Source organism: Phoca vitulina, unplaced genomic scaffold (assembly GCF_004348235.1).
Source record: "Phoca vitulina isolate PV1807 unplaced genomic scaffold, GSC_HSeal_1.0 scaffold80, whole genome shotgun sequence".
Taxonomy (NCBI): domain Eukaryota; kingdom Metazoa; phylum Chordata; class Mammalia; order Carnivora; family Phocidae; genus Phoca; species Phoca vitulina.
The window spans coordinates 3,409,415-3,427,192 of NW_022589783.1; the positions used below are offsets into that span (position 1 = coordinate 3,409,415).

General features: G+C 48.5%; 1 protein-coding gene across 5 annotated transcripts in view; it reads right to left on the reverse strand.

Moving 5' to 3' along the window:
• Nucleotides 1–17,778, reverse strand: part of DPP6 (dipeptidyl peptidase like 6) — a 905,150-nt gene that overhangs the window by 177,761 nt on the left and 709,611 nt on the right. For all 5 annotated transcript variants that reach the window (XM_032394354.1, XM_032394352.1, XM_032394353.1 and 2 more), the window contains exon 6: nucleotides 15,661–15,713. In XM_032394354.1, the coding sequence (XP_032250245.1) occupies nucleotides 15,661–15,713 (53 nt within the window). The remainder of the gene's footprint in view (nucleotides 1–15,660; nucleotides 15,714–17,778) is intronic.

The window sequence follows — 17,778 nt, forward strand, 5'->3', positions numbered from 1 at the left end:
GTGGCCAAAAGCACTGCTTCTTAAAGTCTGAACAGTCCCAGACTACAGGGCTGTACCTGTGTTGACTGGGCTCTTTGCTATTACTCTTACTTTAAATAGAACACATCTTCATTCACAGAATTCATAAAGCTTCTCCTATGATAAAACTGGTCTGCCCACATGTGTGGTCTCTCCAACCGCATAGGAAACGTGAGAACTGGAGAGATCTCCCTTCTTTCTGTAATCCATACATAGTGCCAGGGATGCTGTGAGTACACGTGCATTGCCTGATTAAGGACAAATAATTAACTCGTCACTGTTAATCTCCTAATCCCCTCCCTTGGGAAGTAGGAGGTATGAGTTCTGCACGTTTGTCTCCATGTGCACACAAGATCATCAGACCCCCAGAGACTAAGAGATTTGCTGCTTCCTTTGCTACATTGTGCAAAACCTCCTTTGAATCCACAAAAAAAAAGCCTGAAGAGTGATTACAGAGTGCTGTTGGAAACTGGCAGGAATTTAAAATGACAACAGAGTCACGTCTCTGCCAACAAAGCTGTTTATCATTTATCTGTGGGCCTCGTATGGGAAATATTTCTCCCACAAAGACCACATGGGAGTAAAGTGCACGCAGCCTCACAAGGACAGAGAGAAACATGGCTCACCTGTGCTCAGCTACTGATCATTTCCTGTAATTAATATTGATGTCCGTTAATTAGAATGCATCCGAGTCTACCAACACTACAAATCTCGTTACTTTTGTCAGTCCATCTCCTGCAACACTGTTTTTATTCCTTTAGACTTTAGTCCTATTACTCCGGATCCTTTGAGACACTTGCTTTCTCTTCTTATAACTCTAACACTCTTCTTGTAACTTTCAGCTTACTTCTTTAGTATGGAAATCTTTCCCTTGGCGATCTTGGAGGCCACGTCGTCCCGGGAGTGCTGGGGATGGCGGCCACTCACCTGCAGACGGCAGCAGCGTGTCAACCCCATGACCACACTGCTAAGCTCTGATGACCAGCTGGACACCCTTCCTTCCCCACACCTGGGTTTTTCACATGTAAAGGGGGCTAGGACAGTCTTTACGTCATAGGCATATTGTCAGCTGTCCAGAAGGGATATATGCAAGTGCTCACAACAGTGTCTGACATAGAAATCTCTATATAAGGTGATAGGAATTTTTTGGTTATGACTGAATAAAATTTCTGAGGTCCAGAAATAACTTTTTGAAAACATAATTCAACCTGTTGGTAGACAAAAAGAAAAACACCTTGAAAATCTGGACAAATCTTCACATCAAGAATCCTCAGCATTGGGCGCCTGAGGGGCTCAGTTGGTAAAGCATCTGCCTTCGACTCAGGTCATGATCCTGGAGTCCCGAGATCGAGTCCCGCATCAGGCTCCCTGCTCAGCAGGAAGCCTGCTTCTCCCTCTGACCCTCCCACCTCATGCTCGCTCTCTCTCATTCATTCTCTCAAATAAATAAATAAAATCTTAAAAAAAAAAAAGAATCCTCAGGATTTCCCTAATCTAAAATCCCTGTCTTTAATTTCAGGTCATTGTCATAGACCTGCAGGAATCGGTTAGAGCCTACGAACTTCCTGAGCAGACCCTGTTGACAAGGCGCCCTGGAGCATCCGTCCCAGCATCTCTATCTGATTTCATTTAGTGGAATCCCTTACATTGGATGGAAAAGAACATCTTTTAAAAAGATTTATTTATTTTAGAGGGAAAGAGCACGTGTGAGCAGGGCGAGGGGTAGCGGGAGAGGGAGAATCCCAAGTAGATTTCACGCTGAGTGCGGAGCCCAACTCGGGCCTCAATCCCCCGGCACCTGAGATCATGACCTGAGCTGAAACCACGAGTCGGATGCTTAACCAACTAAGCCACCTAGGTGCCCCTGGAAAAGAACACTTTTTGCCACTTTTTTTCTTTATGAAAATATTTCACGTATCATTTCACTCTTAGAGACTACTGTATGGGCAGCAATGGCCTTTCCACAGCTCTCGCTTCTCATGACAAATGTATGATTTGAAATTAGTTCAGGTTGGCTTTAACTGGGGACAGGGGTGGGGTTGAAAGCGCTAGATTTAAATTAGGAATTTTTCTTTTTAGAAGGATTTTCCTCCCCTCCCCCCACATAAACACACACGCATGCACACATACACACACTCATCACTCTACTCCGTGGACCGACGGGAAAACCATTTTTTACCTAAGAGTGAGTGTTCTGCTCTGTGGCAAACAGTATCTCTTCCATTCTAATGCTATTTAGTGGCCAGGATTATGTTGGTAGAAAATCAGTAAGAGACAATTTGATGTAACCACAGTCAATTATTGTTTTGTCCACATGAAGAAGATAAGTGCATCCGGGAACTCAAAATAATAATGAGATTGCTTTCACAGAAGACCTTTCTCTCTCTGGGTCCAAAATCATGCCAAAGACAGCAGTGGGTGCCCAAGAGCCAAGTGACCTGGATTAGCGCTGTGTTGTTGACGAAATGGGCATCTTGTCGTAAACAAGGAGCTGGCGATGGCAGAAGGCACCTAAACTCTGGAAATAAACATTTCCTGTGACTAAAAGCCACACTGTCTGGCATCCATGGACCGCTGAGGATGAAGAGGTAGAAGCCGAGCATCATACCTACCCATAGCACCAACACCATCATCATCAACCTGCACGCACTGCTTATCACTGGGGCTGAGAACCAGTGGTTCCCTTTTAAGGACATCTTGCTTTTATACTTTTTAGTTGACTTTGGTTACATACATTTTTATGGCCTTTCTGTAATGCACCCATATTACTGGATTAATAAGGAAATAATAGGATGTAACACCCTTTCGCATCTCTGCACCCAAACTGCTCCGTGTGTTTTATGAAGACGGCTGAGATAAACCGAGCTAAGCCAACTGGTGAAGGGAATCAGACATGGCAAAGGTGGTGTTGTAATATCCTCCAGGGAGGCTGGCTGCCTTCTCTCTTCTTGAAGAAGCTGCTATGAGTGAGGCCCGGCCGTCAGCCTGCACCCTTAGACGCCTGATGTGTTTGGCGTGGGGATTCCTAGCGATCTCTTAGAACGAGTTGCACCTTATCCAAATTCATAACCATCGATGTAACTGAGAAAGGTAATTTGTTAATTTTTTAAAAAGATTGATTTATCTATTTCAGAGAGAAAGCACACAGGGGGTAGGGGCGGAGGAAGAGGGAGAGAGAAACTCAAGCAGACTCCATGCTGAGCACGGAGCCCAATGCAGGGCTCGATCCCACAACCCTGAGATCATGACCTGAGCTGAAATCAAGGGCCAGATGCTCAACTGACTGCACCACCCAGGCGCCCCTAATTTGTTAATTTTTTTAAAGATTTTATTTATTTATTTGACAGAGAAAGAGACAGTGAGAGAAGGAACACAAACAGGGGCAGAGGGAGAGGGAGAAGCAGGCTTCCTGCAGAGCAGGGAGCCCGATGTGGGGCTCGATCCCAGGACGCTGGGATCATGACCTGAGCCGAAGGCAGACACTTAACGACTGAGCCAGCCAGGCGCCCCTAATTCATTAATTTTTTATGAGAAATATAACGGGCCAGTTGGCCTCAGCGCTCATGTTAATGAATCGGTTGGGTGACATTGTAATCAGAAAGTACTTGCTGAGCCGGACAGAACAGGCAGACAGTGTGAAGTGGCCCCATATGGTGAGGACAGCTTTTTCCTCTGGCAAGCGTGGTGGACATTGGCTGTCTTTTTGCCTCTCTGGGCTTCTCTGTGTACTGACCTTTCTATTCACCCAGACTGTCTTCAGAAGGGTTCAGTACAACTGGTCAGATTCCTATTTCCTGCAAAATCATCATGACGAGTCGTGGGCACGGTCAGGGTCTCTGGCCACGTGATGGCAGATGAAAACCTGACCCGCGCCCACAGGGACAATGGCAGTCAGGGCCACTGGATTTCAGTAACTCTTAAAGGACAACCTTTCTCCCTTTTCCCTGGGGTTCTTGGGGGGCAATGGAAGACGGTTACTTTTAACCTTATGTTTGTTCAACACATGTAAATAAATTTTAATGCAAATGTTTTTGTGTAACCTCTCTTTCTGCAGTCCTAGGATGGTTCTGACAACCCTCTTGAGCAGTTGCCCCTAGCTGTATTTTAGGAACAAGGAGAAGGTGGTCAGTTACACAGGAGGCAGGTCGGCAGGGGAACCCAGCTCCACGACCTTCAGCCAAGGTTCAGCAAGATCACCTCCACCAAGGTGAACAGCTCTGCACTTTCTCACGGGACAGAGACCCTCAGGGGCAACTTTCTACCAAGAAATGGCACTTCACTTCTTCCAAACCACCAAGAGCCCCCCCGCCAGGCTGGCCCTGGCTATCTTACAGTTGACAGGCTTTTTGGTTTGACAAGCTGGGGCCGCACACGAGGACCGGAGCAGGGCTAGCCTGGAGCTGTGGGCTGAGACCACAGTGACACCAGGGTCCCTTACCTATTTTCCCGTCTGGCCTCTTAGAAGGCTTGTATGTAGTATGTAATGATGCATAATTTTATTTTGATAAGGGTCACTTATTTGCTTCAGATATCTTCCATTTGTCCTACCAAGCAGGAAAACAGCACCAATGTTAACTATGTCTCTGTGACTGATGTCACACAGAACATAAACTGCAGCAGTGTTTCATCATATCGCTGTTCCCAGACAGGACGCGCAGACACACCTCTGGGCGGTGGCACTGGGCAAAGTCACCACCTTGGCTTTATCAAATAGTGCTGGTCACTGGGTCATCCCCAATCTTACAGGTCCTCAATGCAGTCCTCATCATGAGGAGGAAGAAAGACTCATCATGAGGAGGAAGAAAGAACCCAAATGAAACGAATGACGTGGCACTTTACATCAGACTCATCATCAGAGCTTTACATCAGACTCATCATGAGGAGGAAGAAAGAACCCAAATGAAACGAATGACGTGGCACTCTGTCCACAATCTGGCTGGAATCCCCTTAGGCTGAAACGCACAGGTGACGTCACAAGGACAGCGCCACGCTTGGAGCGGGAGAACCAAGTTGAAACCATGGCCGACCACGGCCGACCACTAGCGGTGAGCCCTTGAGCAAGTTGCTTCAACTGTGGGTCTCAGTCTTCTCATCTCTAGAGTGGGGACATGACCTCTGCCCCATTGTCGCTGTGAGTACAAAATACATAATGATACCGTAGGTCTCAGTATCACATGTGATAAGGGCTCACTGATGTGTGTCGATGCATTTGTATGCACATTCATTCCTTGCTCCCTCATTCGTGTGTGAAAGGATAAGGGAGCAGAAAGAAATTTGGGCCTATGCTGGACTGTAAGTGACGGGCTTTGTAAAGACCTGCAGAGAGGAATAAAGAAAGAAGCAGGCAGATGACAAGAACTCAGGAAGTGTGATGAAGGACACGGCTCCTCCCTGGAGCCAAGGGCGTGTCCTGGGAAGAACATTCTGCAAGAAACAGGCCAGGGGCAGAGTGGATGGAGCCCAGGAAGCTGCTGGTGTCTGGATGTCGTGTGGTCAGCAGTGGGGACTTACTGTGGCTCTGGGACAGGAAGAGGCATGAAGAATGAGCACTGAGGGCTGCCCTCGCGCGTCGGCTGCGTGGGAAGGAGGCGGGCGGGGGCTCGGGGTGATGCCACACACGCCCTGGAGGGGGGGTGCCGAGCCCACGGGCCTCCCAGCCGGACGTTCACAGGCAGCTCCATCCTGGCTGAGAAACTAGTTCTGACATCACTGATCGTTAAATGCAGGGCTCGCATCAGCCCTGGATTTGGACTTTTTTCTCTCCTTTGAGAAATGTTACCTTACGGTCCATGTCAGCTGTTTCTGTCAGGGACCTGGGGGGCGTGTTTGTGAGCAGTGCCCTGAAACCACTCCAAGCATCTCACAGAGTCAGTGGAGACTTACGTTAGGGCCATGACGTGATGAATCCAAGTCAAGAGGCTCAGAGATGTAGAAAACTTGCCCTTCACGTCAGCAACTGGGACCCGGCTGTGCCAACTTCTGTTTATGAAAAAGGTGAACGCTCTAAAGGTTCCAGCACTCCCACCCTCCCCCTGTGGTCTGGGCATCTTCATCCGTCTTGCTGGATGTAGAAAACAGAGAGCTACTGGCTAGGGTTAAATTGAATTTGCGTCCAGATAGGCAGAAGCATTTGCTTTGCAAGGCTTCTTCTCAGTCTGGGCACTTGGCCCAGGGCAGTACGTCCACCTTGCTCCTGAGTGTCTGCTGGCTGAGTGGAGTCCTGGGGGGCTCCTGGGTGTCTGCTGGCTGAGTGAAGTCCTGGGGAGCTCTGAGCGGAGTCCTGGGGAGCTCCTGAGTGTCTGCTGGCTGAGCGGAGTCCTGGGGGCTCCTGAGCGTCTGCTGGCTGAGCGGAGTCCTGGGGAGCGCTGAGCGGAGTCCTGGGGTGCTCCTGAGTGTCTGCTGGCTGAGCGGAGTCCTGGGGAGCTCCTGAGTGTCTGCTGGCTGAGCGGAGTGAGTCCTGGGGGGCTCCTGAGTGTCTGCTGGCTGAACGGAGTCCTGGGGAGCTCTGAGCGGAGTCCTGGGGTGCTCCTGAGTGTCTGCTGGCTGAGCAGAGTCCTGGGGGCTCCTGAGTGTCTGCTGGCTGAGCGGAGTCCTGGGGAGCTCTGAGCGGAGTCCTGGGGTGCTCCTGAGTGTCTGCTGGCTGAGCGGAGTCCTGGGGAGCTCCTGAGTGTCTGCTGGCTGAGCGGAGTGAGTCCTGGGGGGCTCCTGAGTGTCTGCTGGCTGAGCGGAGTCCTGGGGAGCTGGAAAGCCTCAAGGGACTGGATACTTGTGCCCTCAGGCTCTGGCCCGTGCCCTGGAATCAGGCCTTCCCGGTGAGGAAGAACCCCAGCACACGGCCCTCTGTACTGTGTGTTCTTAGCGGCTCCAGAAACACTTAGGAGTCATGTATACGCTCTGGGTTGGTGGTACTGCTCACCAGTCACTCCCAGGGAGGACCAGTGCTGCCCGCCTGTCTTCTTCACAGTGTTGCAGTCAAGATGTAGTAAAAGAATGGATAGGAGAGTCTGAAAAAGCCTACAGTGCCCTCCCAACAGACGTTACTCTATGGCCTTTGCTAGCGCTGGATGGGAGCCCCGGTCTGCAGACCAGACACCAGGCTCTCCAGGTGTGGAGGGCCCTGCACCCTGCCTTTAAGCTGGGAGGCAACAGGTACACCCAGCATGGGACCAAGTCACCGGCATAATTTTGGATCTCAGCCTTCCATGGTCCCTCCTCTAAGAGAGGCAGGGCTCAGAACACAATCCCTTCCCAGAAATCTGCCCGAGAAGGGACGGATCTCAAGGGGCTGAAGCTGTCGTAATGGCTTGTGAGGTGTATGCCCAGAAGGTTATGCACACGAGCAGCCTCTTCAGGGGCTTGTGCTCTGCCTCCCCTCTCTGATTCCCTACCGCACCCACCACATACATCCCAATGGACCCGTCGTTCACTGAATGCTCCGAGGACAGCAAATGTGGGGACGAGCAACACACAGCCAGGCTGCACGGCTAACCCTCGGGTGCCTGCACCGGGGACGGGAAACGGGGCAGGCAAATCTGGCCAGTCACATGCAGGGATGGGGTGAGGACAGGCAATGAATTTAAAAAGGGGGAGGGGGCTAAACAGTACAGCCACTTTGGATAACAATTCGGCAATTTTTTATCGAGTTAAACATACATTTACTGTGCGAACCAGCAATTCTCCTTGTAGGTGTTTACTCATGAGAAATGAAAACACAGCTCCATGTGTTATTCTGTATGCAAACATTCACAGCAGTTTTTTTTTTTTTTTAAAGATTTTATTTATTTATTTGAGAGAGAGAGAATGAGAGAGAGCGAGCACATGAGAGGGGGGAGGGTCAGAGGGAGAAGCAGACTCCCCGCCGAGCAGGGAGCCCGATGCGGGACTCGATCCGGGGACTCCAGGATCATGACCTGAGCCGAAGGCAGTCGCTCAACCAACTGAGCCACCCAGGCGCCCCCATTCACAGCAGTTTTATCAAAAAAAGTCCCAAGCTGGAAACAACTCACATGTCAAACAGCGAACACGTAAACAATCACCATGTATCCACGCAGCAGATCGGTTCTCGGCGACAGAACGTATGGTGCAGACAGGCGACAACGTGGGGCACCGTGGAAAGCAATTATGCTAACACGGACCACATGAGTATGACTCCATCGAGAAGACATTCTAGGAGGGGCGAGACCACAGGGATGGCGACCCGTCACTGGTCGCCAGGGACAACAGCGGGGGGCGGAGGAGGGGCATGACGGATTGTTTTCTGTCTTGGTGTGGACTTGCTCCTGTGATACCATTAGTCAAAACTTACTGGAAACCTGGACTGTAAAACCATGAGTTATTACAGGCAAGTTAGGGTGCAACAAGCCGGTGATTATGTACACGGGACTGCCGTACGCCCGTCCGTCCAGGAGCCTGTCCACCCCGCCGTCCACCCCGTGCCCTTCTCGCTGTCCTCCAGGGCCGCCTTCCTGCTGCAGGATGCCGTGAAGTCAACCTAAGCCAGCGCCACCGGTGCATGGGGCTCCGTGTCCAACCCTCTGTAGGGACTGATGGAGCACAGACAAGAGAGGGAGGGGACACAGAAAGAGTACCAAATAAAGGAGACAGCAAGGGATACACGTGGCCTTTCCATCATCTGGCCTGTGGCTGGCGCAGTTTGGGCACATGCTGGGCGCGCAACTCTCCTGCAGCAGGGAAGGATGCCCAGCATGCGCCACACACGTCCGGCAGACTCAGCCGTCCAGGGCCACCTGCCCTGTGCACTGGGGTGCTTCTCTTCAGGGAAAGGTCTGTGAGCAGGAGGAGGGCTGACCTCAGGCGTGTGGCCAGCTCCTCAGGGGACGGACTCTCACGCCCGACCGAAAGGGGTCCACAGACATGCCTCTGACTCTGTGTGACTCAGACCTGGCAAAATGCAGGGATCCGAACCGGCAGCTTCCCCGCCGATCCCACTAGGTGGAGCCCACAGCAAGCTCCCGCGGGCAGGCCTGGACACCTAGCAGGGAGCAGCATCCCCCAGCCCCAGGCTGGGGAGGGAGCCAGGCGACAAACAGCAGGCTCTGTCCCGTTTCCACGCAGCGGAGCCTTTGCTGAATGTCACTAAATAAAAGGCCGCCACCACCGTTCATCTGAGACCGGCCACTCCCTCTCTGAGTCTGTCAAGAGGACAAGGAAATTAATGTTTCAGGGGAAGCTTTAGTCACTTGTTTCCAGAGAGAGAAGGGTTCAGTTTCCAGGACACTTGGTGACGACAGCAAGTGAAGGAGGGGCAGGCCCAGCGGACCCCAGGTCCCAACTGAAATCATACCTTCAGAGACTCTCATTTCCTTGATTTGGGGTACGGTCCTGGCATGCACCTTCTTCCTAGTCAACACTGCTAAATTAGTTTCCTCCAACTGTCAGCCAACATCCGAGGAATGCCTCCTAGGATGGGACCGATTCAAGGGACAGGCACGTGAAGTTTAACAACAAGCCGCACATGCATATTGTCACCTCTTTTTCAAATGGGTTTGTGGGCAGCATGATTTGGTGGGAAAGTACAGTTGAAACCAGTTCCTTTTGCATGTGGCTGATGGCTTTTCTGCCAGCTGACCCAGCCCTGGCACAGGAGACTTCCCCATGGGGGAGAGAGCAAGGTCTGTGGGCACCCCTTCTTCAAGGTCACGCTGCCCCTGGACACCAGTCCCCCTGGGGTGCAGACACGGTCAAGCCCCTGCCAGAGAAACCCTTCTCTCTGAGGCCTCGGGATGAGGGAGAGGACTGTGTCAGGCAATGAGTGCATACTGAACACATTTCCAAACTCCCATTCAGAAAAAAATACATCACTTCAACAAGGGGACTAGCCATTTGCCGTGAGAAATGGGAAGATGCTCACCCAGGAGGTCGGGTCATTGGAGGAGGACTCTTTGAGAAGGGGGTGTGGACGCTGGTCGCGAAGGGTCAGAGGATGGGGCTGCCAGGCACACAGAGAGCAGCCAGACTCTGGCACGCAAGTGGGGGTGTGGGCGCCCAGGAGCACGCCCTGTCTGGGGGCCGCGCTTGCACACACCGTTGACGTGACCACGCACAGGAGTGGGGCTGGCACGCAGGGGCATCGCACGCATCTCCCCGCCCTCCCCCTGCTGCTGCACGGTTCTCCACATTCTTTCCCACAGAGCCCGGACAGAGCTCTAAACTACTTTTACACTCAGCTCCAGGAAGCCATTACACTTGATCAGAGGTGACATTGAGGGTGAAATTTACTGTGTCCAAATGCAGGGAAGGGGGGTTAAAGAGACTTGGCCCTATCATGGAAGATCTCGGTTCCTCCATGAATAGGGCCTGTAGTGCTTTCCACACACTGAAGCAGGCACTTAAATGTACCACCTCATTATTCTACAGTATTTCCTATAACCTTTTCATGAACCCTATGAGTCAGGCATTTTATTTCCATTATATACATGGAGCAATTGGGCCTGGAGAAGCAAAGTAACTCTTCCGTGATTACACGGGTAAAGGGGCTGCCTGGGAATTTATTTCCAGATCTATTTGACTTTAAAGTCATGTTCTCTTGCAAATGCTTGCTAAGGTTTGTATTCTGGAGGGAGGAAGGGAGAAAGGGAAGGAGGATTGGAGGGTAAGGGAGAAGGAAGGACAGAGAGAAGCAGCTGGAGCGAGTCCAGTGTAGACCTCTGAGCTGTCCACGGTTCTGAAAATGTGTGAAAGTCAGTAACACTGGGATTCTCCCCTCTCGATGCCGTGGTAGAGACATGCAAAGCGATATTTTAAGGACATCACTTTCTTCTACATTTTACATTTCTTCACATTAGAACATTATACTAACAATCCTATTCATGCATATTCTGGCAGCTGTGAAGGTAGCTGGCTCGAGAGAGCCAGCGTGTGTCTTCCTGGAAGGGCCAGCGGCAGGGCCCCCCAGGGATCCATGAGAAAAAGGCCAGGGAGGAAATGTGGTGAGCCACAGAGGCACTGAGGCGTGCTGAGAATTCTCATTGTTGCCCTCGTGAACTCACTATTTTGAATCTTCTCATGCACCAGGCTCAGCTCACAACAGGACACAGGCTGCCCCAAAGATTTAATTAGAGGGACATGGAATTAACACTGAAAATCTGTCTTCATTTTCCAGGAGAACACCAGCTACCTGTCATCAGTCTGAGTGTGGTTTCTACACGGACTGGGCTCTGCCACATTCCAGCCTTCATTACTCTCCACCAGGCCTCCTAATTGAATCCATGCTCCAAACCTCCCTTCCCTCCTATATATGCGTGAAAACTCACTCAGGCCTGCCATTTTCAACACAACTGCTCTAAAGGATCCCTGTGTTCTTACTGTAAAGACTCACCACACAAGGCAGTGTTTAGGTTCCCTGCACTGCAGGCCTATCCTAAAACCCACCCAACCCCATCTCTACCCACGCAGAGCCCCATGGGAGCACCCGTGCTGTGGCCTGGCCTAGAACTCTACTAATTCCAGAAGATGCTGGCTCATTGCAAAGGTCAAGTCTGTTTAATGATCTTCCCGACCTGGAATATCTGCTCTATGTCTCCATCTATTAAAAATAACTTGTTCAACTCTTGAGACTCAGCTGCAGCCAGACTTCCTTTATGAGACCTGATGCCCACAGCTTTCTCTTCTGCGTTCAGTGTTTAAAATAGTCACTCGGGGGCGCCTGGGTGGCTCAGTCGTTAAGCGGCTGCCTTGGGCTCAGGTCATGATCCCAGAGTCCTGGGATCGAGTCCCACATCGGGCTCCCTGCTCAGCGGGAAGCCTACTTCTCCCTCTCCCACTCCCCCTGCTTGAGTTCCTGCTCTCACTGTCTCTGTCAAATAAATAAATAAAATCTTTAAAAAAAATAAAAATAAAAATAAAATAAATAAAATAAAATAGTCACTTGGGCCACTTGATTTTATGATGTTACAGAGTCTGTGTCTTTTCTTTTCAACAGGATTTTGAACTTCTTAAGGATGGCAACCATGCTTTTGTTACTCAATGGAGCATTTCAATAAATACTCATTGACTTATATTGTCTTGTTTGCTTCCACTGGAGGCAAAACAAGAATGTCTTAAATATTAATTGTGGTAGGTCTAATTGAGATGATATAAAAAAGAATGCACTGAGCACTGAGAATTATAGATAGTTGAGGCTATAGACATTTCTTTTAAGACAGACATTAAAACATCCATCACATGGGCATTATAATTACACAAGTGTCATGGAACAAGCCTTAGCTTTGAGAATTTTATTGTTATAGGGGTTGTATCATTCCCCTCCCTGTAACAGAAAGGATTTCAGCTGGCTAGGAAGTAAAGTCTAATAATATTTAATCTGTTATTACTTTGTTTGCTAAACCCCACATTGCCAATGCCTCCCAATTAAGAGATATGCCAGATTTTCCTTAAAATAGATTTATGTTATAAAAGGAATAATTTTCACCAGTCCATATGATCTTCAGGACGATCCTAATAAATATGAGAAATTGTAATCATACAGAAATATATATATTTTTAAAAAAGCACTCAAGCCAAAGAAAAAATTCATTCCAGAAAAAAATTATGTCAGGAAAATGTCAAGAAGCAGCTAAGTCTACAAAAATACTTCATGAAAACACTCATATGATGCGTCCTTAATAGAAAATGTTTAGCTGGCTATAATCTCTATTAAAGAAGATGGTTTTATTTTGCTGATTTTCTGATATAAAAACTTAGTGAAACATTTTATGTTAAGAATGACTAGCTTTAAATCTGCCTTAGCAAACAGATTTGTGTAAAAGATACATGTCTTTTAAGAATACACTTTTTGAACATTTAGTACGTGGAAGTCAAACAAATTTTCCCTTCGGTTTTAGATCTTTGCATAGATGAAAACCCTGCTGCCTTGGGATTCTCATTACAACCCTAGCCAGTGTGTGCAGAAGGACGGGGCTCGGCTCCCACCTCAGACAGAGGTCCAAACTCTGAAGGAGGAAGTGAGAGCACGGGACAGGGAGGGCCTCTCCTGGCTTGTGAACCACACCGTAGAAAGGGTATACCCTTCCTTGAATTCTTCTGCCACTGGCAAAAAGGAAGGAAACCAGATTCAGATGGCATTGAAAAATTAATTCAACCCTTCTCCGTGATGGGTTGGAAAGCCTGAAGCCAAGACAACGTTCAAGTTATAAATGACGACTAATCCCATTCAGTAGCTCGAACAGCCTCGGGCTTACGGTGAAGTCTTTAGGGGAGAAGTGAGGAAAGAGAAGTGAGAAATTGGGAGAAATGTACAGATGTGTGTCTTCAGAAGCATCAAGGAAAGCTCTTCGTTTTTGGTATGATAAGTAATGTAAATCCTGATAACTTAACACAGACTTATTTTTGTTTTAAAAACACAGTTGCGCTTCCCTCTCTACCCCAAATCCACGTGGACACAAGCCATAGAATGCGGGCTGCGTCCTTCTCCTGCCACCCGGTGAAGCACCTGCTCAGGTGACTGCTGGAGCTGTCACTGAAGATGCAGAAACCTGAGGCCTGAAGCCTCAACCATGGTCTCATTAATACAGATTAGATGTTGACAATACATGAAATGAATTGATTCATTTTCCATAAACGATCGTAACAAAGAGGGAGAGGTGGGTGGTCAAGCACTGCCAGCTTTGGAGATGCTACGTCGGTGCACAGGGTGATGGGACGGCCACAGACCTTCTCGTCCACCCAGGGTTCTTTACCAGTAAACGTAACGAGTCATCTGCTACATCTTTCAATCGTATAATAGTCCTCAGAAAAGAAATATTTTAGCACCACTAAGTCTGATCTTTACAGCTCTAACGTAACTCAAGGGGTTGTCTTGAGAGCACGGGGTTCGGAGTCAGCCAGGCTGTACGTGAGCTAGGAGATGCGGGGCAGCTACGCCTTACAGCTCTCACTGTAAATGTGGGTAGGGATGCTTTTCTTGCAGGCTACCCTGCTGGAGTGTAGGTGCATAAAAGTCAATTTATAAATGATGGCAATTATTATTACTGTGATGATTTAAAAAAAACCGAAGGCAGCCCGTTATATGTTGACATTCTCTATGGGGGGATCATCATCATCATCATCAACACTGAAAACAAGTCGTCAACACAGACTATCTTGTCCTCTGGTTTGCAGCTGGTTTAGGTCAGGTTGTCCAAATCTACTTTTTCTAAACTCTGACTGATGCAGTGAAGTATTAACACAATGTATTGAGCATCAGATGCTTTTACAGTTCTGAGTTTTACAAATATATAGAAGATGGAACAAAAATATCTGTCACCTATAATACATTCTATTGTCCTACAATGGGCACATAAATCTCAAGGCTTAATCATACTCCTGCCTGCCGTGAGCTTTGAAGATGCAGATCGGCTTGAAAAAATAAGAGAATAATTCCTCCTTAGTGGAAAACATCTGAGTTTATATTTAAAATATGCTTTAAATGAAAAATTCCTATGGATACTTCATTTTTACCACAGTGGCTCATCTTAAGTTTCTTTGAACTTGATTTGTCTACTCATCTCACAGAAACTGTTAATCTCATGTTGCTGCATATCTACATACATCTCTCCTTTGTCTGAAGGCCAAATGAAATTATTTTCTCCGTGTTTGTTTTCCAAAGAGATGCCCATGTTCTACTTAAACTTAGTAGAAAGCAGATGGACACAGTTGTAAACATCCATGTTGCTGGTTCATGCTCTCCTATTAAACAATACTTTTCAGCAATTCCTGCTGCTTGTTTAAATTCAGGAAAATGAGGATGCCTCCCTCAAATATTCATAGACAATCCATACAACACCAGCCATAGCATTTCCAGAGCCCCTCCCCTTTCCAAAGGATTGTGAAAGAAGCCCCAGAGGGGTGGAGGAGGGGAGGAGGGGACGAGGAAGGAGGAATGGAACAAGAAGGCTGGGGGTGGGGGAGGGGAGAGGAGGAGGGGATGGGGGAGGATGGGAGAGAAACAGAAAGCCATCCCTGCCTCTCATTCCTAGTTCAGCAGCCCGTCTCCATGCGTCTGACTCAACAAATGGCTTCAGCAAACTTTAACCAGTGTCTTTTGCTGCCTCTGGACTCAAGAGTTGAGCTCCTGATAATGCATCCCTGTGCTGTGTGTGAGTATAGGTACCCAGCACTGAAAGCCTTATAAAATCATGTATGCTCTCATGTCTGTCCTTCCTACACACAGGTTTGGGTCCCAAATCATGCATTTTTGAGAGACCGGATGAGCTTAGGGGTGCCACTCTATTATGTAGATAACCAGAACACTGTGGGAGTCCTGGGGCTATCCCCCCCACTCCCCACCCCTGTACCTGGGAGGGCCACAGCTGATTACAGGGCAGGGTGGGTGGGGAGATAGTCCTGCCCTGCAGGACCTCAAGGGGAAACCTCGGCAACCAGAACAGGAGATAGGTGGCTTTGTTCTAGGACGGGAGGCTTCACAAATGGGCAAGTAACCAGATTCATGGGACCTCCTAGAAGCTGGATACAGTTAGACAGGGAGGAGCCAGGGAAGCTCTACAACATCAGGGGACTTCACTGTCAGAATCAAGCTGCCCCATTTCCTGCCCTTAATTCTATGAATTAAGCAACTACTCAGGGTTCTACCCTTTCTTTGTTCTGAGTATTTCTCATTAAAAGAAAATGAAAGAATAATCTTACCCATGAGGAATTTTGCTCAGGACATAATATCCAGTGTAGGAGTGTTGGTATATCTGAAACAGACAAGACAAAAAAAGAAAGAAAGAAAAAAAAAAGCAAGCATTGAGATAAAGGCTGTGATCATGATATTTTTCAAATCACTGTGCGTCCTAAAAAACATCAGTGGAGGAAAAGTAGTTAATCAGGAGACCTGGAGGCAAAGTCTTTCACTTACTTAGAAAGTTAATTTGCATATCTTGTTTATTTTACTTTCTTCATTTGCACATTGTTTACTGGGCAGAGGCTTGATATCGACCCCATAGCTGGCTGATTTGTGATTAAATCGGGGGCACAGATTTCCAGCTCAAGGACATGTATCACAGGACGAATGAAGAGGTCACCAGAGGCTGTCAGTCAGCTAGACCCAGCACACCAGAAGACCCATGTACTGTGGGAGTTCCCTGTAAATTATGGCAAATTCCATTGTGCATCCTCAGTGAATACTGAAACCAAGATAGGCTTAACTGGGCAAACTCCTGTCCTTCTGTACAAAGTGATGTGCATCTTTTAGCTTCAGAGAGTGGTCAATAAACTAAGAACTCATTACAAGAGGGAGTGTGGCTTTTAAAACTAAGGTAACAAAAAACAGTGTTTCCAAACTCCTATAACCCCCAACCTGAAGCTTCTCTTAAAATCTTGAGCTAGGAGATGATTCTCTAACCCATAAATGCAATGACTAGAATGCAAGGGATGACCACAAATGGGGAGAACATGCAGTTCAAGAATTCTTGGCATCCTTCACCTCCAGCTTTCTGGATAGAGACCCTCCCCAGAGCTGGAATGTGATGGATTATCTGCAGGGTTGAAGCAAGAACATACCGCACTTCTCTTTCTTCCACACGTGTACCTTCTGAGAGTCAAAAACCTGTGTGGGGACATGTTCAGTGACCAGCATTTAAAACCACCTTCCTAAAGGTAATGGGTGAGGCCAAGGGAGATAGTTCCAGTGTGAAGCATGTGGGATAGAGGAATGCACTGGGGTGTGGATGATGGAGTGAGCCTGAGAAAGAGAACAGGCAGGACCCTGCTAAGCTCACTGACTCCCCGCCTCATCGGGGCCCCTGGATTAACTTAGAGATAATCATAGTGGATCACAGTTACTGGAGAAAAAGAATCCAGATATAAAAGTAAACAGCAGCCCTCAAGTCCCAAAGTTCTTTTGCTTCCGAAGATCCTGAGACTTCTGCACCAGAAATATGGGGCCTGGGGGGCTTGCTGGAGGGAGGTGGGTAGGCATCTGATGAGGAAATTTGTCCAAATACTGCTTTCCTTATGAGTAAATAGCCAGTAAGCCAAAGAATCTGAAGGAGAACTTCCGGACCTGCCCCTGCAATCTGAGAAGGAGCACACAAACCCACTCTGCTGTTTCTGACATGATGCCTGGTACTGCTTCCCCAGGAGAAGGGAGGGCTGGTCCTGAGCAGATTTCTGGTCAGAGAGCACCCACCTGAGGACCCTGTGCTTTGACTAAACTGCTTCTGGGATGGACCAGCTCCCTCAGAAGCAAGAACAGAAGCTCAACAGACACACCACCTTTGTCCGAGGTCAGGGCACATGGTGCTGTTACACGGTGTGCTTAAACTCTCCTCCAAAGCCACCTGTTCATCCTGTTCATCTCACTCTAGTTTCATGATAACTCAAGCAGGCAAAAGGTGACCTTTGTTTGCTAAAATAGGAAAGTGAGGTACAGCAAGGGCAGAGGAGAGAGGAAAAGGAAGGAGAGCGGAGGAATAGAGGCAAAAAGGAGGAGGGGGAGGGGAAGAAGGGGTGGTGCCTAATTCCAAGGGACTTGATCGAATAGAATGTGGCATACATCATGGTGTGAGACTTCTGAGATCGGGTTGTAAAAGGTGTTGTGGCTTCTTGCTGGCTTTCCTTTGGATCACTGCTCTGGGGAAAGACAGCCGCCATGCTGTGAGGACACCTAAGCAGCCCTAAGGAGAGGTCCATGTGGTGAGCCACCAAGGTTCCTCCCCAGCAGATCGCCAACAGCCCACAAGGAGCTGAGGCGTCTTGCCCACAGCCACATGAGGGAGCTTGGATGCACAGAGTCTTCACCCCTAGTTGAACCTTCAGATG